The sequence below is a fragment of the Mustela erminea genome, chromosome 3 (genome assembly GCF_009829155.1).
Source record: "Mustela erminea isolate mMusErm1 chromosome 3, mMusErm1.Pri, whole genome shotgun sequence".
Lineage (NCBI taxonomy): Eukaryota > Metazoa > Chordata > Mammalia > Carnivora > Mustelidae > Mustela > Mustela erminea.
This window is the reverse complement of record NC_045616.1, coordinates 65,717,959-65,736,353: the sequence shown is the minus strand read 5'-3', so window position 1 is coordinate 65,736,353 and position 18,395 is coordinate 65,717,959. Positions and strand designations below refer to the sequence as shown.

At 35.1% G+C, this 18,395-nt stretch overlaps 1 protein-coding gene across 5 annotated transcripts in view; it reads left to right on the top strand.

Annotated features, from left to right (window-relative positions):
• Window positions 1–18,395, top strand: part of FCHO2 (FCH and mu domain containing endocytic adaptor 2) — a 116,133-nt gene that overhangs the window by 84,129 nt on the left and 13,609 nt on the right. For 4 of the 5 annotated variants that reach the window (XM_032335996.1, XM_032335998.1, XM_032336000.1 and 1 more), the window contains 5 exons: window positions 3,318–3,433; window positions 7,819–7,948; window positions 12,559–12,670; window positions 16,445–16,600; window positions 16,941–17,073. In XM_032335996.1, the coding sequence (XP_032191887.1) occupies window positions 3,318–3,433; window positions 7,819–7,948; window positions 12,559–12,670; window positions 16,445–16,600; window positions 16,941–17,073 (647 nt within the window). The remainder of the gene's footprint in view (window positions 1–3,317; window positions 3,434–7,818; window positions 7,949–12,558; window positions 12,671–16,444; window positions 16,601–16,940; window positions 17,074–18,395) is intronic. The other variant, XM_032335997.1, reaches the window with a different exon arrangement.

Below are 18,395 nucleotides of genomic sequence, written 5' to 3'. Positions count from 1 at the left end.
TTTTAGGAATGCTGTTCAGTATTTGGGGTTAGGGGAGTGAGGGAATTGTCGGGGAGAGAATGTGAATTGATTGAGTTCCTGCCACATTGCTCTGCTAGGAGTTACACATATTCTATTTAATTTCTCTTCATCAACTACTTCATGAAGTCCATTTTATTGTCCCTGTTTTATAGATTAAAAAAAAAAGTAAAGTTCAGAGATGATCAGGAACTTCTCTGAGACCATTTTATACGAAATGAAGAAGCATTGATTCAAACCTGGATCTTACTAATTTTCAAGTCTTCATTCTTTTCATTGCACTCTGACATATTAACTAAACTATAAGCCATACCAAAACATTTTACTATTCTGTTTATAAACCAATTTTTAAAAGAAATTGTAAAATGGATTGTTAGGCAACCTTAATTCTAGTTTGGAATTTTGAAGGAAGTGGTCTGTATTTAATATTTGAATAGACTGTATAAGGAAAAGTTGAAAGTTGAGTTGTAAGTATACAGGAAAAACCGAAGTTGTCATTATAGTCTCTTTTTTGTTTAGTGAACATGTCAGAATGATGTTTTGTATTTAGAATGAAGAGCCTTCTAAGTAGTGTTTTTCAGTTTTGTTAATGTATTTTTTATGAATTGTTTTTTCAAAATATTGAATAAAAATTTTCACATTGGTATCACAGTGGCTTTAGTTATACAGAGATTCCTTCCTAACTGCCCTTAGTTTCTTACTCCTTTTCAGCACAGTCTCTTCCTTTTCAAAAAACATACTCTTGGTAACTATCTCAAGAACGTTTTACCCCTATCACTTTTAACTTCAGGTTAAAAATGATTCCTTTTTGATCAGTGGCCATTTGATGTGTGGTAACTAGGAAATAAAAAGTAACAAAGTGTTTTAAGTTCACTTTTGTAAGCATTTTTAAACCTTCCTATACAGTCTGAAAAATGATGAAATCATTTTACCTTCCAGAGAATGTCAGTCATGTTGAAAAGAGATGATGGTAAAAATTTCAAAAGATTTGACAGGGTGTAAAGGTGTTAGTACTGTGTTACTCAGCAGAGTGCCTGACTGGCTAGTGATAAAGTAAGGCAGAGTAAGTCAGTGTTGGCGTTAATATAAAAAACTAGGGTAATATTTTCCAAAAGATAATTTTAAGGGATTTTTGCAGATCACAAGTGGTCAGTTAATTCATGAACAGAACAAATGGTCTACAATAAGACTTGTCATAGGACGGTTTTATTTATATATCAGTGTTTATACTTTTACCAACTGTTAGAGTTAGCTTTTGTTCCTCTGAGAAAACAGGAATAATTATGGCTTATACATTTTGGACCTTCAATTTTACTCGTATGTTTTTTAAGTTTCTTAATGCTCATACTTATTTTCCTTGGTAATAGAAAGTTTAGACTTGTGTTTTTTTGGAAAATGCATTACTACATTTTTCTAATTTTGAGTGATTAAAATAACATTAACCTGAAACAAGAAAACTCTCTGGCTACATAGATTCATAGTTTTGTTTGAATTTTCTTGTTGCTTCTGGTGTTGAACTGCTTTCCCTTCCTTCAGCTTAAGGAACTTGAAAGAGTGCAACAGAAACTCTGTGTCTCACACGGATTTGTTTGAGTGTATAGTATTTGAGTCTTTACTTGAAACCAGCATGTATTTGGAATTTGAAAAAGCAAATTGTAATTATTTGAAAGAGCTGAACCTTAACAGTTCTACCAGGCTAAGTTTGTTTGGAGTCAGTCTGAATGTCATTTGGATAGGCGATTTGCCAGTATCTGTCAGTGCTATTTTCATTGATAATGGGCCTGTCTTTAAAGTCTGTATGTCATAGCACAGGGAAATGTTATGGTTTTCAGGTTGGTGCACATTTCTTCCAGTGAACTGTTTAAAGTAGGAGCGCAGCATGAAAGAAGTGGTGCTCAATGGAAGAAGGCAGCAGCCTTAGAATCTGCACATGGTTTCTTAGCAGCTTTATGTTGTTACCTTCAAGCAATTTGAACCTTGCTTTTATCTATTATCCCTTCATAGAATAAGCTTTCTGAAGGATTCCATACCCCTCATGCTTTGACTTTCCTATCTCTATGACTACCTTTTTCTTTTCTTTAGGTCTTTCCCTGTTTCTTCCATTCCTTCATCAGTGACCATGGGTCCTCAGTTTGTTTCTCCATGGATTTATACTGAGGCCTATTCATATATATTTTTTTATTCTTTTTTTTAAAATTCATATATTTTTAACTTTGCACATCTGCAAACTTAATGTAATGGTTTATATTTCTTCCCATCCATATTCTTCAGTCTGAATTACAGCCCCACCTTTTAGAATGAACCAGAGGGATGATTTAAACAGGGATGTCTATGTGGTTCAGTCAGTTCAATGTCTGCCTTCGGCTCAGGTCATGATCCCAGGGTACTGGGATCAAGTCCCTCCTTGGGCTCCTTGCTCAGCAGGGAGCCTGCTTCTCCCTCTGTCTGCTGCTCCCTTTCTCTGACAAAATCTTAAAAAAAAGAAAAAAGATGATTTAAATTTGCTTCCGTTCTTCACTCTTTGTTTTATGCTAATACATTTGTGACTTTTGATGATGTACAGTTGAATTTCATTAATTAGGAATACTCAGGTTAATGTCTGATTTATAAAGTGGCAGAACTTGCAGACGGCATTGAAAATCTGAACATTTAATTTATGTAGAATTTAAGAGCAGTGAACATTATTATTTAGGAGTTCTATAAGCTGTTTTCTTACCAAAAATTAACTGTAGTGATTTGGGGGTATTTTTTTTATAAGTAGGATATTTTTAATACTTTTAATTATCACGAGATACTTTGCAATGTAATTCAACTTGTAATATGACTTTTAATTAAGGTAAGTGTTTTATTTAGACTTCAAGTTACTACTTTGAAAGTGTTATTTCAAGTAAGACTTGGTCTTACATTACTGTCTGTCAGTAGATATACTGGCAATAAACTATAGACCTTAGACTTCAATTGGTTTATTCTCTCTAGATTTATCAGATTTTATTTTTTAATGTGTGTAAAGAATTAAAACAGGAATAAGTTGCTGTGACACATGAACTGATCAGTTAATGTGTGTGTGTAAGTGTGTGTATGTGTGTGTGTGTGTGTTTTCCAGGAATATTGTTAGCTCAAGAAAAGCTTATTTGCTAGATTCCCAGTATTTCAACAAATATCTATAATTATATAAGTATTTAAAAACTCCTGAAAATGAGCTTTGACTCCTCTAAGAGTTCCTCTATGATAGAATGTCTTTATGTAAGGATTGCTATATACTAATGATTTTCTTCAAATTCTCTTTTTCCCCTTACCAGCCCGGCCCACAACTCCTCTTTCTGTAGGCACCATTGTCCCACCTCCAAGGCCTGCTTCCAGACCAAAGCTTACTTCAGGCAAACTCAGTGGGATTAATGAAATAGTATGTACTCAGGTGGTTTTTTGTTTTTTTGTTTTGTTTTTTTTTAATTATAACTGTTTGATGTAAGATGCAAATGATATTTTTTCTATATGTCCCATTACAGTTAAGCACTTGGAATTATCTACTGGAGTTTTGAGAACTATAGAAAAGTTTCTCCAGCCAACATTTCCTTTACTCCTTCATATTATCTCAGTGATCATATGCATGGAGTAAGACATTGTTCAGGAGGAAATGAGATTCCTGAGAAAGCATATAATAAAAATACCATTCAGTATCCATTCTTTCGCATTTAAGAAGCAATACTCATAGAATTCTTCTTTAAGTCAAATGCTAAGGAAGAAATGGTGGCTGTTCTTAGGACTTAGAAGTATACTGGCAGCTTTGTTTTATACATAAAGAAACTAGTGTTTGTTCGGGTCACTTAATTGACTTGTCAAAGTACATGTTGCTTCTAGAAAAAAGCATCAGCCTACAAAAGTTGTCAGATAATTAAAGGAGATCTACAGGTAATATTCAGAGTGAGCTGCTCCCAAACCAGTCTTCTTGCCTCTCATCTCTTCTGCTTTACTTAATGTTTTACACTGATTGCCAGTATTACATTTCTAAAAGTCAAGCTTAACCTTCCTTTTCCCCAGATAGACATTTCCAGTGGTCCCCCATAATCCATATTGTTGAATGTTTTAGCTGAATGTACAAACCTTTTTATCGAGTGGCCTCAACAACTTACGTTCTTACCTAACTGCCCAGCTTTCTCCTCTTTGCAACCTGTGCTCCAGCCCTTTGAAACTTTCCAGTGTTCCCCAAACATATCATGTTCTTTTATGCACCCATGTCTTATTTTGCTCCCTTTACTGAAATGTCCTTCAGTTGTCTATGTAGGAAACTGGTCTCTCTTTTTTTTTTTTAAGATCCAGCTAAATATCATCTAGCTAAAGCCCTTTCCCCCCAAGTAGATGTAATCATTCTCTTCCTTATACCCATATACTTTGCTCAAATTTCTTTTAGCGTACAAACTATGTTATATATTCTTTCCTTGTATATTCCCTTCACCAGACTATACCTTAGCCAATCTCATACTTTGCATAATGCTTGTCACATAGTGAGATATTGTTTCATGAATAAATGAAAAGACTGGAGCACCAAGTGTTGAAAGGGTGACATCTTTCTCCTCTTATCTTAACGAACAGACTTCAGGGAATGAACTCAAAGACTCTAGGTACAGGCTGCCAAGGAGATGATTATTTGAGCAATATAAAAATGACTAGCTCTTATTACCATGGGATTTTTTTCCTGATTGTAAGAGATCATGTAAAATTTGGGAATTAGAGAAAAAACAGAAAATTAAATTCCCTTCCATATTTCATGACCCAAAGATACCCAGTTAAACTTTTTATATATACCTTTCATTAATTTTTGAATGCTTAAGTATTTATTCATTCACAGTAAAACATAGTTCTTAAAAATGCAAGCTTATTAGTGACTAATTACTTGAGCAGCATTAGCCAAATTATATATTTGGAGTCTCTGTTTCCTTATGGGTAAATAGGTATAAAGAAAATAGGTGGTGTGAAACTTAAATGAGTTACTCTGTGTAAAACACAACTTTATGGAGTGCGAATTATTGCTCAAAGTTACTGTGAATGATAAATCAAAGGTCATACCTTACTTTTTTTTTTACTCTTCACTTGAAAATATTTGGGGGATACCTTTCTATTTCATGAATTATTCCATAGATTTCAAACTTCTTTCAAGAAGTTTGAGATTCTTCTTTCAAGATTCTTCTTTCAAGAATCCTTTGTCAAATGATCTTTTGAGTTGCAAATCTATTAAGTAAATAAAAATGGGACTTTCATACTCAAGTCTTTCACCCTTTACTCCCTGCAGTAGCCTGGCAAACCTTCTAGAAACCATCCTCTGAGGGCTTCAAGGAGCACCTTTTGAAACAGCTGCAGAGCATAAATGCTCTATCTTGTAATACCACTGTCAGCATTAAACTTTCAAAGGTTTTTAGAGATGTGATTATTTGACATTTAGTTTATATGTAAATTTTCATTATTCAGTGTTGTCTTAATGATTTCATTATAAACAATGTCTTAATGAATATCCTTTTATTTACTTCTTTGCAGACATGATTAACTTAGTAAAAAAATCAAGGTAAAATTCATGGACTAAAGACACATTTTTAAGACTCTTGATGATTTTTATTGCTGTCTTACCCACCAGGAAGGTTATGCTGATTGGAATTCTCTTCAGCTGTACATCAGAGTGCTCTTTTCCTTGCATTCTTGTATGCGCACTTTTCTGGAGGAGACTAAATGTTCACAGGGTCTATAATCATACCCTTTCACATTCCTATAGTGAATGCCTCATTGTTCTAGAGCAGTTGTTTTCAAAGTTTGTTCTCCAGACTAGCAGCAGCATTACCATCACTGAGGATCTTGGTAAAAATGTAGTTTCTTTGGCTCTACCCCAGACACATCAGAAATTTTGTCAAGTGGCCGTCCAAGTGATTCTGATGCATGTTTGGGTTTAAGAACTGCTGTTCTTAAGTAATGCTATTCAATAGAAATACCATGCAGTAATACATATAAAGTTTCATAGTAGCCACATTAAAAAAGGAAAAACAGTGAAATTAACTTTTTATTTACTCATCACATTTAAAAAAAATCAATTTATAATGTAATCAGTATAAAGAGTGAGAATATCTTTTCTGTTTGTGTGTGCTAAGTCTTCAAAATCTGTGTATTTTATACTTAAAGCTCACCCCACATTTGGACTAGCCACATTTCAAGTGCTAGTGGCTACTGTACTGGACAGTGCCATAAACCACTTGAAAAAATGGGTGTGTTTTTGTCTTTTCCTAAAAAATTACAAAGTACACATTCTAAATTGTAAATTATAAAAATGTAGTGACATGACATTGGTCATGAGGCCATGTTGCTACAGGAGAAATTTCCCCCACAGTAGTTGATGTGTCTTTTTTCTAAGCTTGCAGGTTTTAAATTAGCTTTGAATTATTATGTGTTTGGCCTCGTGCCATGCACTACTTCCATCTGTATACATAGGGAGCTGCAGTTTCAACCTTACTATATTTTTTCAGTCTATTATTCATCATTATCAGGTCATCAGAAAGCCATTCTCTGGAACCAATAGTTGAAAATAGTTATTTGCGGGAGTAGGGGTTTACTTAGTATAGAACAGTTTGGATGGTATCTAATTTTTATTTAAGTGTGTATCTGTAAGTGTATATTCATAGAATCAAGAGTTCACCAATTTCAGTGTGTGAATGCTTATAAAGGGTTTTGTTTTTGCCATTTGTTTTTCATGTCCTTCAGTCAATTGAGGACAGGAACAGTATCTGTTCATTGCTTTGTACATAGTTCATAACCCATGACCTGACACGTAGTAGGCACTAGAGAAGTACTGTTTTCACTTAATACTTTTAAAAGCAGGAAAAGGTTATTTTTAACACATTAAGCCACCCAGGTGCCCCAGGAAAAGGTTATTTTTAAATAAGGAAAATATGCCTTATTTTAAAAAATGAAATCCCTGAGGAAGTGTTGCTCATCTATTATTGGAACACTTAGGAATGTGAAATGGAAAAACCCATTTCTCCAGGTAAAAGAAATGAACTGAAGTTCTATTTTTTGTATTTGTTTTTATGTTTAGAAGAGTGGGAAGGCAGTAGAATTAAGATTTTCTCAAACCTCTTTTATGGGGTAAACTGTCTCTATAAAGAAACATTACAAGGAATTATAAAGGGAAAATGGGCATATATGTAAAAACCAAAAGCAAAGGGCAAACAAGATTTAGGGTTTGCAGAAAATAAAGCAAAGGATTAGTGAAAGCTCAGGTTATACTAAGCCCTCCTGAAACTAAATCAGAGGAAGCTAGCAAAGACAACTATAAAAGGCGCAAAATGCCAATCTTATTTTTATCAATTAAAAATTTTTTTTTTTCTTTCTTCTAAGTCTCATCCATTCATTGCTGACAAGGGTACAAAGAAATACTCTCCTACATTTATAGGCATTAAAGTGAATAATCCTTTTGGGAAGCAGTTTGGCCGTATGTATGAAAAGCCTTCATACTGTTTAAACTTCATACTGTTTAAACTGTGAAACAGAAGTTTAACTTCTGAGAATCTGTCTTAAACATACTTTTGAAATGGAGAAAATATTCTATGTATAAAGGTTCTCTCAACAGCATTATTTTAAAATAGACTTCTCTGCCTTTAATCTCCTCTTGAAAATGATTTGACCTATGGCATTTGTTTTTAGTTATAAGAAACAATAAATTTGGTTGAGTATATTAAACTTAATTTTACCTGATACCTATAAATCTTTTCTTATAAGGAAGAACTGTTTTAGGATTTTGGTAAATAACTTTTTGTTTTTAAGCCCAGGCCATTCAGCCCACCTATAACTTCCAATACCAGCCCACCTCCTGCAGCTCCTTTAGCCCGGGCAGAGAGTTCTTCCTCTATCTCATCTTCAGCTTCATTAAGTGCTGCCAACACTCCAACAGTAGGTAAGTGATTATCAGAGATTACTTGTGATAGTCAGCACTCCCAGAATGGTCAGGCTGAATTTTGTTTTTTAATGAGCTGATGAATAATTAACATTACAAATTTTGATTTTTTGGAAACACAGCTGGCATTATCAGACTAACCACATTTTCCTTTTCTGTTACGCGGTTTCTATTATTTGAGTAGGAGGCCTTTTTTTTTTTTTTTTTAAAGCACTAAGAGTATTATAAACTACTGACCAATACAAATAGTTGAAGGCAAAATATAATGCAGTCCTTTCTCATATGAAGTGATACTGGCATTCCTCAGTTTTTATTTTAATAATGATTCAACTTAAGAAAGGAGTTTTGTGCTTGCAGTTATTTCTACAAGAATTTAAATCATGAAGATCTAAAAGTAGTGGATGTTAAGAGTACAGGCGTATAAACCTAGATCCCTCCAAATAAATCTAGTATTATATTACATCTAGATTTTGCTCAAGACATTTTTCTGTCTTCACTTCTAGCTGTTTTTATCTACAAATTCTTATTGTTTTCTTGACCACTGTTAATAAAGCAAAAAGCCACTTAAAGCTGCTGTTATGGGAGTGACAGCTTCCTATCAAAATTAGAATAGTCCCTACTGCTGCTTGTAAGTAGTAATGAGTCTATCTTTGATATTGCCAATCACTGATGCACACAACTCAGCATAATTCAGTCGTTCTCAAAGGGTGATCCTTGTACTTGCACCATCTGTCTGCATCACCTGGAAACTTTACTAGAGACAGAGACCTTTTCAATCCCAGACTGGTGTGGGGCTAGCAGTTTTTGAATGGGCCTTCCAGGAGATTGTGATGCATGCTAAGTTTGAGAATAGCCCTATTTTAAGCAGATTTAATTATATCTAATTTGATTTGTTAAAACTCAGAAAGGAGAGAAGTGCATTTTCTATGTGTGGCCATTGTAAAAATGACATAATATAGGCTAACGGAAGATTAAAAGTTACTTGAATTTTTACATGTCCAAACATGATATTACCATCCTATTTTATATACCTTTATGAGCATATAATTTTTCCTCTCTTTTACCTTCAGGTAGAGTACATCTAGTAAGTTTTTCTTTTTGCTGTATTGAGCACTTTCTTCATTTATTTTCTTTGTATATGTGTTTTTATTAATTTGGGTTTTTGCAGACTGTTTTAGTCATAAAGAAACATAGATGGGTCCTTTAAAAGTTAGGTGGTCTGGGTAACCAAAATTTGGTTTAGTTCTCAATTTTCTCTAGGTTATTTAGAAGGATTTCAATTTGTGATGGAAATTATTTTGATTGAGTAGGTACATATTTGTTTTTAGTTTGGCCCCATGCCAGCAATAGGAAAACCACAGGTAGGTGATAGCTATTACACTGACAGGTGGGATGTAATGTGGATTTTGTATAACAAGGCACTTTAAATCTACCATAAAAGTAGCCTTTTTTTTTATTACAATGCTTATTCAGCTCTGTTTAAGGTTTTGATTCTTCTTGAAAATATTTTCTTTTCCTGCAATATTTTGTATTTAAATGTAATAGAAGATGATAATTTGATTGGGACACTCTCTGAAATTGAAAAGCACTGTGAGACTTCACAAGGTATTGTATCAGAAGCAACGTATGTGTTGACTAATGTTCCTAAAGTGTATCTAAAATACTTTGTTACCTCATTTTTCCTTTTTCAGCAATGTATGCTGTCTCAGAAGTCAAGAATAACTCTAAGGTTTAACTTTCTCTATTTTGTACTAATTATGTCCAGTTTCTGTACAGGATCTGTTGATATCAGCTCCCCACTTTTAAAAACCTATAGTGTTTTTGTATTGCCCTCCATCTGCTTGCTTTTCTTTCCTCCTCAACATTAAGAACCATCCATAAATCTTACTGCTAAAGGTGTCAGAACCATAGAAAAAGTGATGAGAAAAGAAGCCAAAAAACTATGTCAGTTTAAAAAATGGTAATACCTCAACTATCGGAGCAAAGGCTGTCCTAGGAAAGCCATTCATATTGTGAGGTGAGGTATAAAGGTAGCCGATAATTGGGAGTATTTTTTAATCCTGAACTGAAAGGAATTCCACAAAACTATCCATTGATTGTTACAGGAAGATACTTCTTACTTCAATTTTATAAGCTCTCTGCATTTTCAAATATAAAACAATGACTCCAAAATTAGAACCCATGATATCCTTCTAAAGAATACAAGGAATTTATTTCTAAGAAATGATTTATTCTGAATAGTACTTTATAAATTAGACTTCATTGCTTTGTGAAGGACTTGGTTACATATGTCCCATGGCAAACATTTTTTTTGAACTATGCATGTGCAGTATAAAGGAAAAGAATAGGAAGTACTAAAGGGGATATGCCAAGATGTTAAGTGTATTTTGAGTTTTTTTTCCCTACTATTCAGTGCTTTTTTTCCTACTTGCCAGTATTTCAGTAATGGACTTACAATTTACAGGGACTGTTTCAAGAATTCTCAATTTATATGCCCAAATTGGATCATTGAAAATAATAACATGTAGGTTTCTTTTGATTTTCTTTGTCAAAGTAGGAACAACATTAATGTTACCCATGACTGTGTAAATCTCCATTTGTTGTAGGTGGTTTAAGGGAAAAGATTAAATTCACAGTTGAGAATATAGTTTTGTTTAGTAAAAAAGAATATAATAGCTTTCACCTTCCTCTAAAAAATACAATTTTCTGAATTTCTGGTGACCCTCTAGTTTAGAACAATATATATATATTTTAAAAAGTTTATTGTTTGCATAGTTGTATTCAGTTAATCTATACTTAATCTTCTTTTTTCCCTCAGCATTTTCTTATGCACTTATCTGGAATTTCTGCCTCTTGATCAGCCCTTTATCTTTCATTTAATAATCTCTCACCTGATCCAGAATTGAATCTCTGACAACATACATTTTTCTCTTCATTCCAGGATCCACTCTGTGTTCAGAGTTATCTTAGTAAATGAAAAATATAGCCATGTTTCTCTTAAACATTTTTAGTGGTTTTTAGTGCCATAAAGATAAAATTAAAGTTCCTCCATGATGTGATGTGGGCCTTAATCATTTCTCTAGACACATTTCCATTTCTTCTCTTTCTAGTCATCCCTCATTGACCAAGTATGTTCATGCTTTGTAAAACTACTTTTGGTTCCAAAAGGCAGCATTTTTTTTCATGCCACCTTGGCTTAGTGCTGGACACATGTTAGAGTTAGTAAATAGTAGCTGTTGTGATTCCTTTTTTGAGATTTTTATATTACTCAGTTTTTAATTTTCATATGAAATTAAGTTTTTCTTTTTTTTCTTTAAAAGTCGGGGGGTGGGGGCATTTACTTTTCCCATTGGCCTAGAAGCAGTTCTTATTTTTCATCCCTGAGCTATTTTTTTTTTTTTAAACTATGAAGAACTTTCTAAGGCGTAATTCTTCAGAATATTAAATACCACCAAATCTTCTTAGCTGTTAAAGCTAACAAAAGATCTGTTTGTAGAATGTCAGTGTCACTTGTGAGGCAGAGAGTTAGTACTGATTTTTGTCAGAACTAGTATTTTAGGTATTTCAGAAGTAACACAGATTTATAGACCAAAAGCATACATCCAAATTTCTGAGACATCTGTTGACCTAGATTGTTCATTCTTTTTTTTTTTTTCAATTTATTTATTTTCAGAAAAACAGTATTCATTATTTTTTCACCACACCCAGTGCTCCATGCAATCCGTGCCCTCTATAATACCCATTCTTAAGGGAAAAACCGAATAAACTGTATTATTGGCTTTTTCTTTTTAAAGAAATTTCATCATTTATTGTATATTAAATAAAATGCTCCACTTGCAAATCAGTAGCAGTAGTGGTAAAGTGTGAATGGGAAGAGTACATTTGTCCAGAAAGGCAATCAACTACTTTGAGGAATTTTCCTATTATAAAATAAACCTGAAACTTTACTTAGGTTAAAGAAAAAAAAACAAACCCGAACACACGTATAGATTAAATTTGCTTACTTGAAAATAATGTTTATATGAGTTGACTTTAAAGGTATATAAACTAAGTAAGTAAACTTTATATCAGGAATGTTATAAAAAAGTAACATCATTAATCCCATTGGTCAAGGTAAGGAAATAAAATGTAAGCATTAGACAAAGAAGAAGTAAAAGAATTATGATGAGTAGTGTATCATTTAGAAATAGCTGATGTATGGAAGTAGCTGAAATACAAAAACCCAGTTTAATGCCCTGCTGTATGTGATTGGTAGAACCGGAAACAATTTAGTATCTGAAGGGTTGTGAAGAAATGTTTTACTAATTTTAGTTGTTCAGGGGAAGGGATTTTCCTTCTGATACTTCTTAACAAAATGTTCAGTGTCATTTCATTTAAAAGAAGTCAGTGTGACATGTTTTCCGGTTTTTTTTTTTTTTTTTTTTTTGTCCTCTGTATTATGTTTCAGTGTGTTCTGTGCTCTATTTCTTAACCTCCAGATTTACACATGGGCCGTCAGTGGAACCAGTAATAGAGTCATTTGTGACAAGCTAACATTATGAATTTACCTGTCTTGTTATTTTATAAATGTCTTTCTGTAGGATTTAACAAATGAATTGTATGTATTCTAGGTGTGTCACGAGGTCCCAGCCCTGTCAGCCTTGGAAATCAAGACACCTTACCTGTGGCAGTTGCCCTTACAGAATCTGTTAATGCCTATTTTAAAGGAGCAGATCCCACCAAGTTAGTTTTAAAAAGTGTGTGTGTGTGTGTGTGTGTGTGCGTGCGCGTGCATTTAGTAGGGAGAGGGCCTAGTGGTATATTTTCAGAGTTACATTTTGATTCTGTAATAGAGTTTTCTGTTACTTATTTACCTGCCTTTTTTGCTATCAAATATAGTCATTTAGCAAATGTCTTTCTTAAAAAACAAACAAAAAAATCACTATAATCAGCAGTAGTAATGCCCCCCCCCAGTTTATTTATATTCTTCCCCAGGGTTTATGACCATTATGACCCATCTGTTGGGTCATACATAACTGTAGAGCAGGATGATGGCAGATGACTAGAAGGGGATAGAACTCTGAATCTTGGCTTAATGTGTATCTTTGGTAAAATGTTACGTTTGCCAGAGAGACTTAGAATATATGTCTCATTTTTTTTTTAAAGATTTTATTTATTTATTTGACAGAGAGAGAGATTACAAGCAGGCAGAGAGAGATGGGGAAGCAGGCTCCCTGCCAAGCAGAGAGCCCGATGCGGGCTTGATCCCAGGACCCTGGGACCATGACTCGAGCGGAAGGCAGAGGCTTAACCCACTGAGCCACCCAAGTGCCCCTATATGTCTCATTTTATTTATTTATTTATTTATTTATTTATTTATTTTTAAGATTTTATTTATTTATTTGTCAGAGAGAGGGCAAGAGCGAGCACAGGCAGACAGAGTGGAAGGCAGAGTCAGAGGGAGAGGGAGAAGCAGGCTCCCTGCGGAGCAAGGAGCCCGATGTGGGACTCGATCCCAGGACACTGGGATCATGACCTGAGCCGAAGGCAGCTGCTTAACCAGCTGAGCCACCCAGGCGTCCCTATATGTCTCATTTTAAAGACTATTGTCAAGGAGTCAGTTTAACCCCCTTCTTTTAAGAAAAGATTTTGGTGAATGATCACCCCTACTTTTTGTGTATAAACATACTCATTCAACATATATTCATTCATCAAATATTTGAGTGCTTACTATGTGTAAGCACTCATGTGAGAAGCAGCTTGTTAGTTTTCTCTTATGGTAATGCAAACCTTTTAGAGTAGAACTTTGTTTTCTTTAGTGAAGTATCCTCCACACTTGAGTACTTGATGGATAATTATATGTTGAACAACAACATGTAAGGGAATGGTATTGATATGTGCTATGAAGAAAAATAAACTAGGGTAGGAAGAGACAAGAGTTACAGTAGAGGGCTGCTTTTTTTTTTTTTTTTAAGATAACCTTTTTGATGCTAAATTTAAGGAGATGTTTCAAAGACATTGTGGAGCAAACCATGCAGATGTGTGAGGGAAGAGCATTCCAGTGAGTGTAAAAGGCTGAGATAGAAGCATGTCTGGCATATTTGATGAACAGCAAAGAGATTATCATGTCACTAAGTTGGAGTTAGCAAGGGAGTAGTCAAAGATAAGTCCTTAGAGGGACCAGATCAGGTTGGGAATTATAGACCATGGTGAAGAGTTTGGAGTTTATTTTGAGCAAGGTCAGAAGCCAGTGAAGGCTTTTGATAGAGAAGTGATGAGGTTGCCTAGCTTTTTGAAGGAGCACTCTGGCTGCCATATAGAGAATAAACTAGAAGGAGCCAGAGTTCAAACAGAGAAGATTAACTGCAGCAGTCCAAGTGAGAGATGATGGTGGTGTATATAAGGTTATTAGCTGAGGAGATCATGAATGATAGTACGATATTGAATTCCTTTTGAAAACAAGGGCTGTCGAGATTTGCTAAAGGAGGAGATTGGTAGGTTTGAAGTACTTAGTAAGACAACTAAATATGTGATTCTGGAGTTCAGGGAATAGGTCTTAGGTCATTAATTTGTATATAATCCTGAAAGCCATAGGCCTCAGGGAATAGAGAAGAGATCTCATGAGAACTCTCGCTCCCTTCAGTGCTTTGAAAACAGGAAGATGACAATGATTTGGTAAAGGAATTTGATACAGCATGCAGCAGGAGAGGTGAGAGAACCAGTAGAGCAGTGTCCCAGAAATGAATTGAATAAAACCCTTTCATGAAGGATGGTGTGCAGCTGTAACTGATACTGATGATACTTCAGGAAAAATGGATTTTGACATTCTGGAGATCATTGGTGACATTTACCAATGATTTTAGTTGAGTGTTGGAGATGAAAGCATGCTTGGAGGGAGTTCAGGAGAAGGAGATGATGCAAATAGGGCTATATTTGGAAAGAGCAAGTATAGAAAATTTTCAAGATGTTTTGTTCCAAGTGGAAGGAGAGAGGTGGAGTGGTAACAGTGGAGAAATGATAGAATCAAAGACAGTTTTTATTCATTTTAGTTTGTTTTTTAGAGATACATTTTAGCATGTCTGTACACTAATTGGAAAGATCATTATTTTTGGAAAAATTTGAACTTTCAGGAAAAGGTACAATTCTATGAGTAAAGTCCTTTGATATGTGGAAGGAGATGAGCTTTATGCAGAAGCAGGGAAATTGGCCTTAAGTGCATTGACTGGTCATCTGTTGAAACAAGAGGGAAGGTATGAATACAGAGTCTAGTAGGAGTTCAGTTTTGAGGCTGTAAGTTCTTTCCTGACTTTATTTCCTCAGTATAATTTGAAGTCAATGACTGTGACTTTGGGGGAAGGAATACTGCATGTTGGAGGAGAAGGAAGATATGAGAAGAGGTAGCATTGCATAATGATGGGCCAGGAAATCCCAAGGGACAAGGAAATGAGGATTTGAAGGAATGGGTGAAAATACCGTAGGAACTGTGGATTGTGAAAGCTTTGAGGAGGTTGGAGACTGGGAGATGTGGTACTAGACAGAATGAGCCAGGAAAAGAGGAAGTGGCCATTAGAGGAGTGGGGACACTGAAACTGAGATGGTGGAGGGGCTTTGGTGTGTCTGAGGTAGGCTGGAAGATAGGATCATTGGAGGTAAGGGGCTGAGAACTAGGTGAACAAAATATTAGGAGGATTATCTGTGTGGATGTTAAAATGGCTACAAATTATGATAATAGTGGTGCAGACACAGACTTGACAGTGGGCCAAGAGCTAAAATTTTCAGGGAAATGAAAGAAAATATTGAAGGTAACTTGAAAGGGATGGAATACCAAGTAGTATAGTTTGATGGTGTGGGTTACAAAGGGGGCTAGAGATTTTTAGGAAGGAAGTAGGAACAGAGAGTTGGAAGGGACAGTGAGAAGCAAGGAAGACCTCTCCCACTGCCACTGTCAGGCCCAGGACTGTGTGGGGTTTTCAGGGAAGAAGAGCTGCAAGTGGAGATGGTGTGAGGGAAGGAGTGTCTTTATAGGACAGCCAGGGGAATGTTTCCACAAACACGTGGAAGAATATGAGCTTGATGCTTGCATTTGTGTTTGGAGTTTAAGTCTAAGCAAAGACGATGATATGTGCATTTGCCATTTCACACAAAATCTTTTTTTAAATAATTAAATTGAAAAAATAATCCATAATTCATCATCCATAATTATGACAGATTTTTTTATGTGTCCTTCTTAAACCAAGCATGTTTTAAATGGTTATTAAAACACCTTATAGGGGCACCTGGGTGGCTCAGTGGGTTAAGCCTCTGCCTTCGGTTTGGGTCATGATCTCAGGATCCTGGGATCGAGTCCCGCATCAGGCTCCCTGCTCAGTGGGGAGCCTGCTTACCCCTCTCCCTCTGCTGCTCCCCCCAACTTGTGATCTCTCTCCTTCTCTCACTCTCTGTCAAATAAATAAATTCTTTAAAAAAAAAATAACACCTATATACACCACTTAAAATTTTCCAACTCCCTAATTTCAGGTGTATTGTGAAGATCACTGGTGACATGACGGTATCATTCCCAAGTGGAATTATTAAAGTCTTCACTAGCAATCCATCTCCAGCTGTGCTGTGCTTCAGGGTGAAAAATATCAGCAGGCTAGAGCAAATTCTTCCAAATGCACAACTTGTGTTCAGGTTTGTGTACTTTTGTTTTGAGGGTGAAATTTCTGTAAAACTTTTTCCTTCTTTATTGAAACAATAATAATTGAGTTGCGTGACAACACAGCCTGCTGTTGCTTTTGTGTTTCGGGTGGTGGTGGTGGTGGTAGTTGTTAAATCCTTCTCTCCTGTCCATTATTATCTCAGTGTTCAGGCACTGCTGTGTTCTATTCTTTATCCCCCTAACTTTAGTTTTCCATCATCCCCCCTTTTGGGTTATTCCTACTAGTCTTCCCTGGGTCACCAAATGACAATACAGAAGCAAAGGATAAAGCCAAGTCGGATAAAATAACAAAAATATTTCTTCTGCATACAGTGATCCATCACAGTGTGATTCTAACACAAAAGATTTTTGGATGAACATGCAGGCTGTTACTGTCTACCTCAAGAAGCTATCAGAGCAAAATCCAGCTGCTTCTTACTATAATGTAGACGTATTAAAGTATCAGGTGAGTGTCTTATCCTTACAAAAGTCCTAAATTAAAATAATAGAATCTCACAGATTAAATGAGTAATAGGTCATGGCCAAATGAGATTTATTCTAGAAATTCTAGAAATTCAAGAATATTTCCTTAACTTTTTTTTTTTTTTTTAAAGCTTGCATCTTTTTTTTTTTTTTTAAAGATTTTTTAAAAATTTATTTGACAGACGGAGATCTTTACCAGGCAGAGAGGCAGGCGGAGAGAGAGGGGGGAGGGAAGCAGGTTTCCTGCTGAGCAGAGAGCCCAATGCAGGGCTCTATTCCAGGACCCTGAGACCATGACCTGAGCTGAAGGCAGAGAATTAACCCTCTGAGCCACCCAGGTTCCCCCTAAAAGGACTTTTTTTAAGCTGAAAAGAAAGGGGACTAATTAATAAGAAAACAAATGAAAGTATAAATCTCACTGGTAAAGGTAAGCATATGTGGTAAGATGTAGTGGATAAATTACTTTTAAAGGTAGCATGAAGATTAAAAGCCAGAAGTAGTAAAAATAAGTATACAATAATTAGTTGAGGAATCACTAGGTAAAGATAAAATGTAACATTCAGAAACATCAAATGTCGGTGGAGGGGAACTAAAAATAAGGTAGTGCTGTAGATTATCTTCAAACTTCAGTGGTTCTAAAAATAGTTATAAATAAAGGTTGTTACATGTAAGCCCTCTGGTAACTACAAAGCAAAAACCTACAGTAGATACACAAAATATGAGAAAGGAATTTAAGCATGCTATTAAATAAAGTCCTCAAACCACAGAGGAAGAGCACAAAAGAAGAAACAGAGACAAACTACAGAAGCAGCCAGGAAACAGTTGACAACATGCCCATAAGTACACACCTATCAGTAATCTGTAAATAATCTTAAATTCTTCAATCAGAAGACAGAATAGCTGAATGAATTAAAAAAATAATAGAACCATCTGTATGCTGCCTTTAAGAGACTCACTTCATTTTTAAGGCCAAAGTTAAAGGATTTAAAGAGAAGTTCCTTGCAAATAGAAACCAAAAGAAAGGTGGGGTAGGTTAGTAGACAAAATGGATCTAAAATAAGAGGAATTAAGAGACAAAGAAGGACATTACATAGTGATAAAGGTGTCAGTCCACCAGTACGATGTAGTATTTGCAAATATTTATGTACCCAACATTGAAGCTTATAGTGAATATATAAGCCTATATTAGGAGACCTAAAGGTAGAAATTGATAGCAGTATGATAAGGGAATTTAATACCCTGCTTACAACATCTAAACAAGATATCAATAAGGAAACCTTGTTCTTAAATGATATGTTAGAGGGG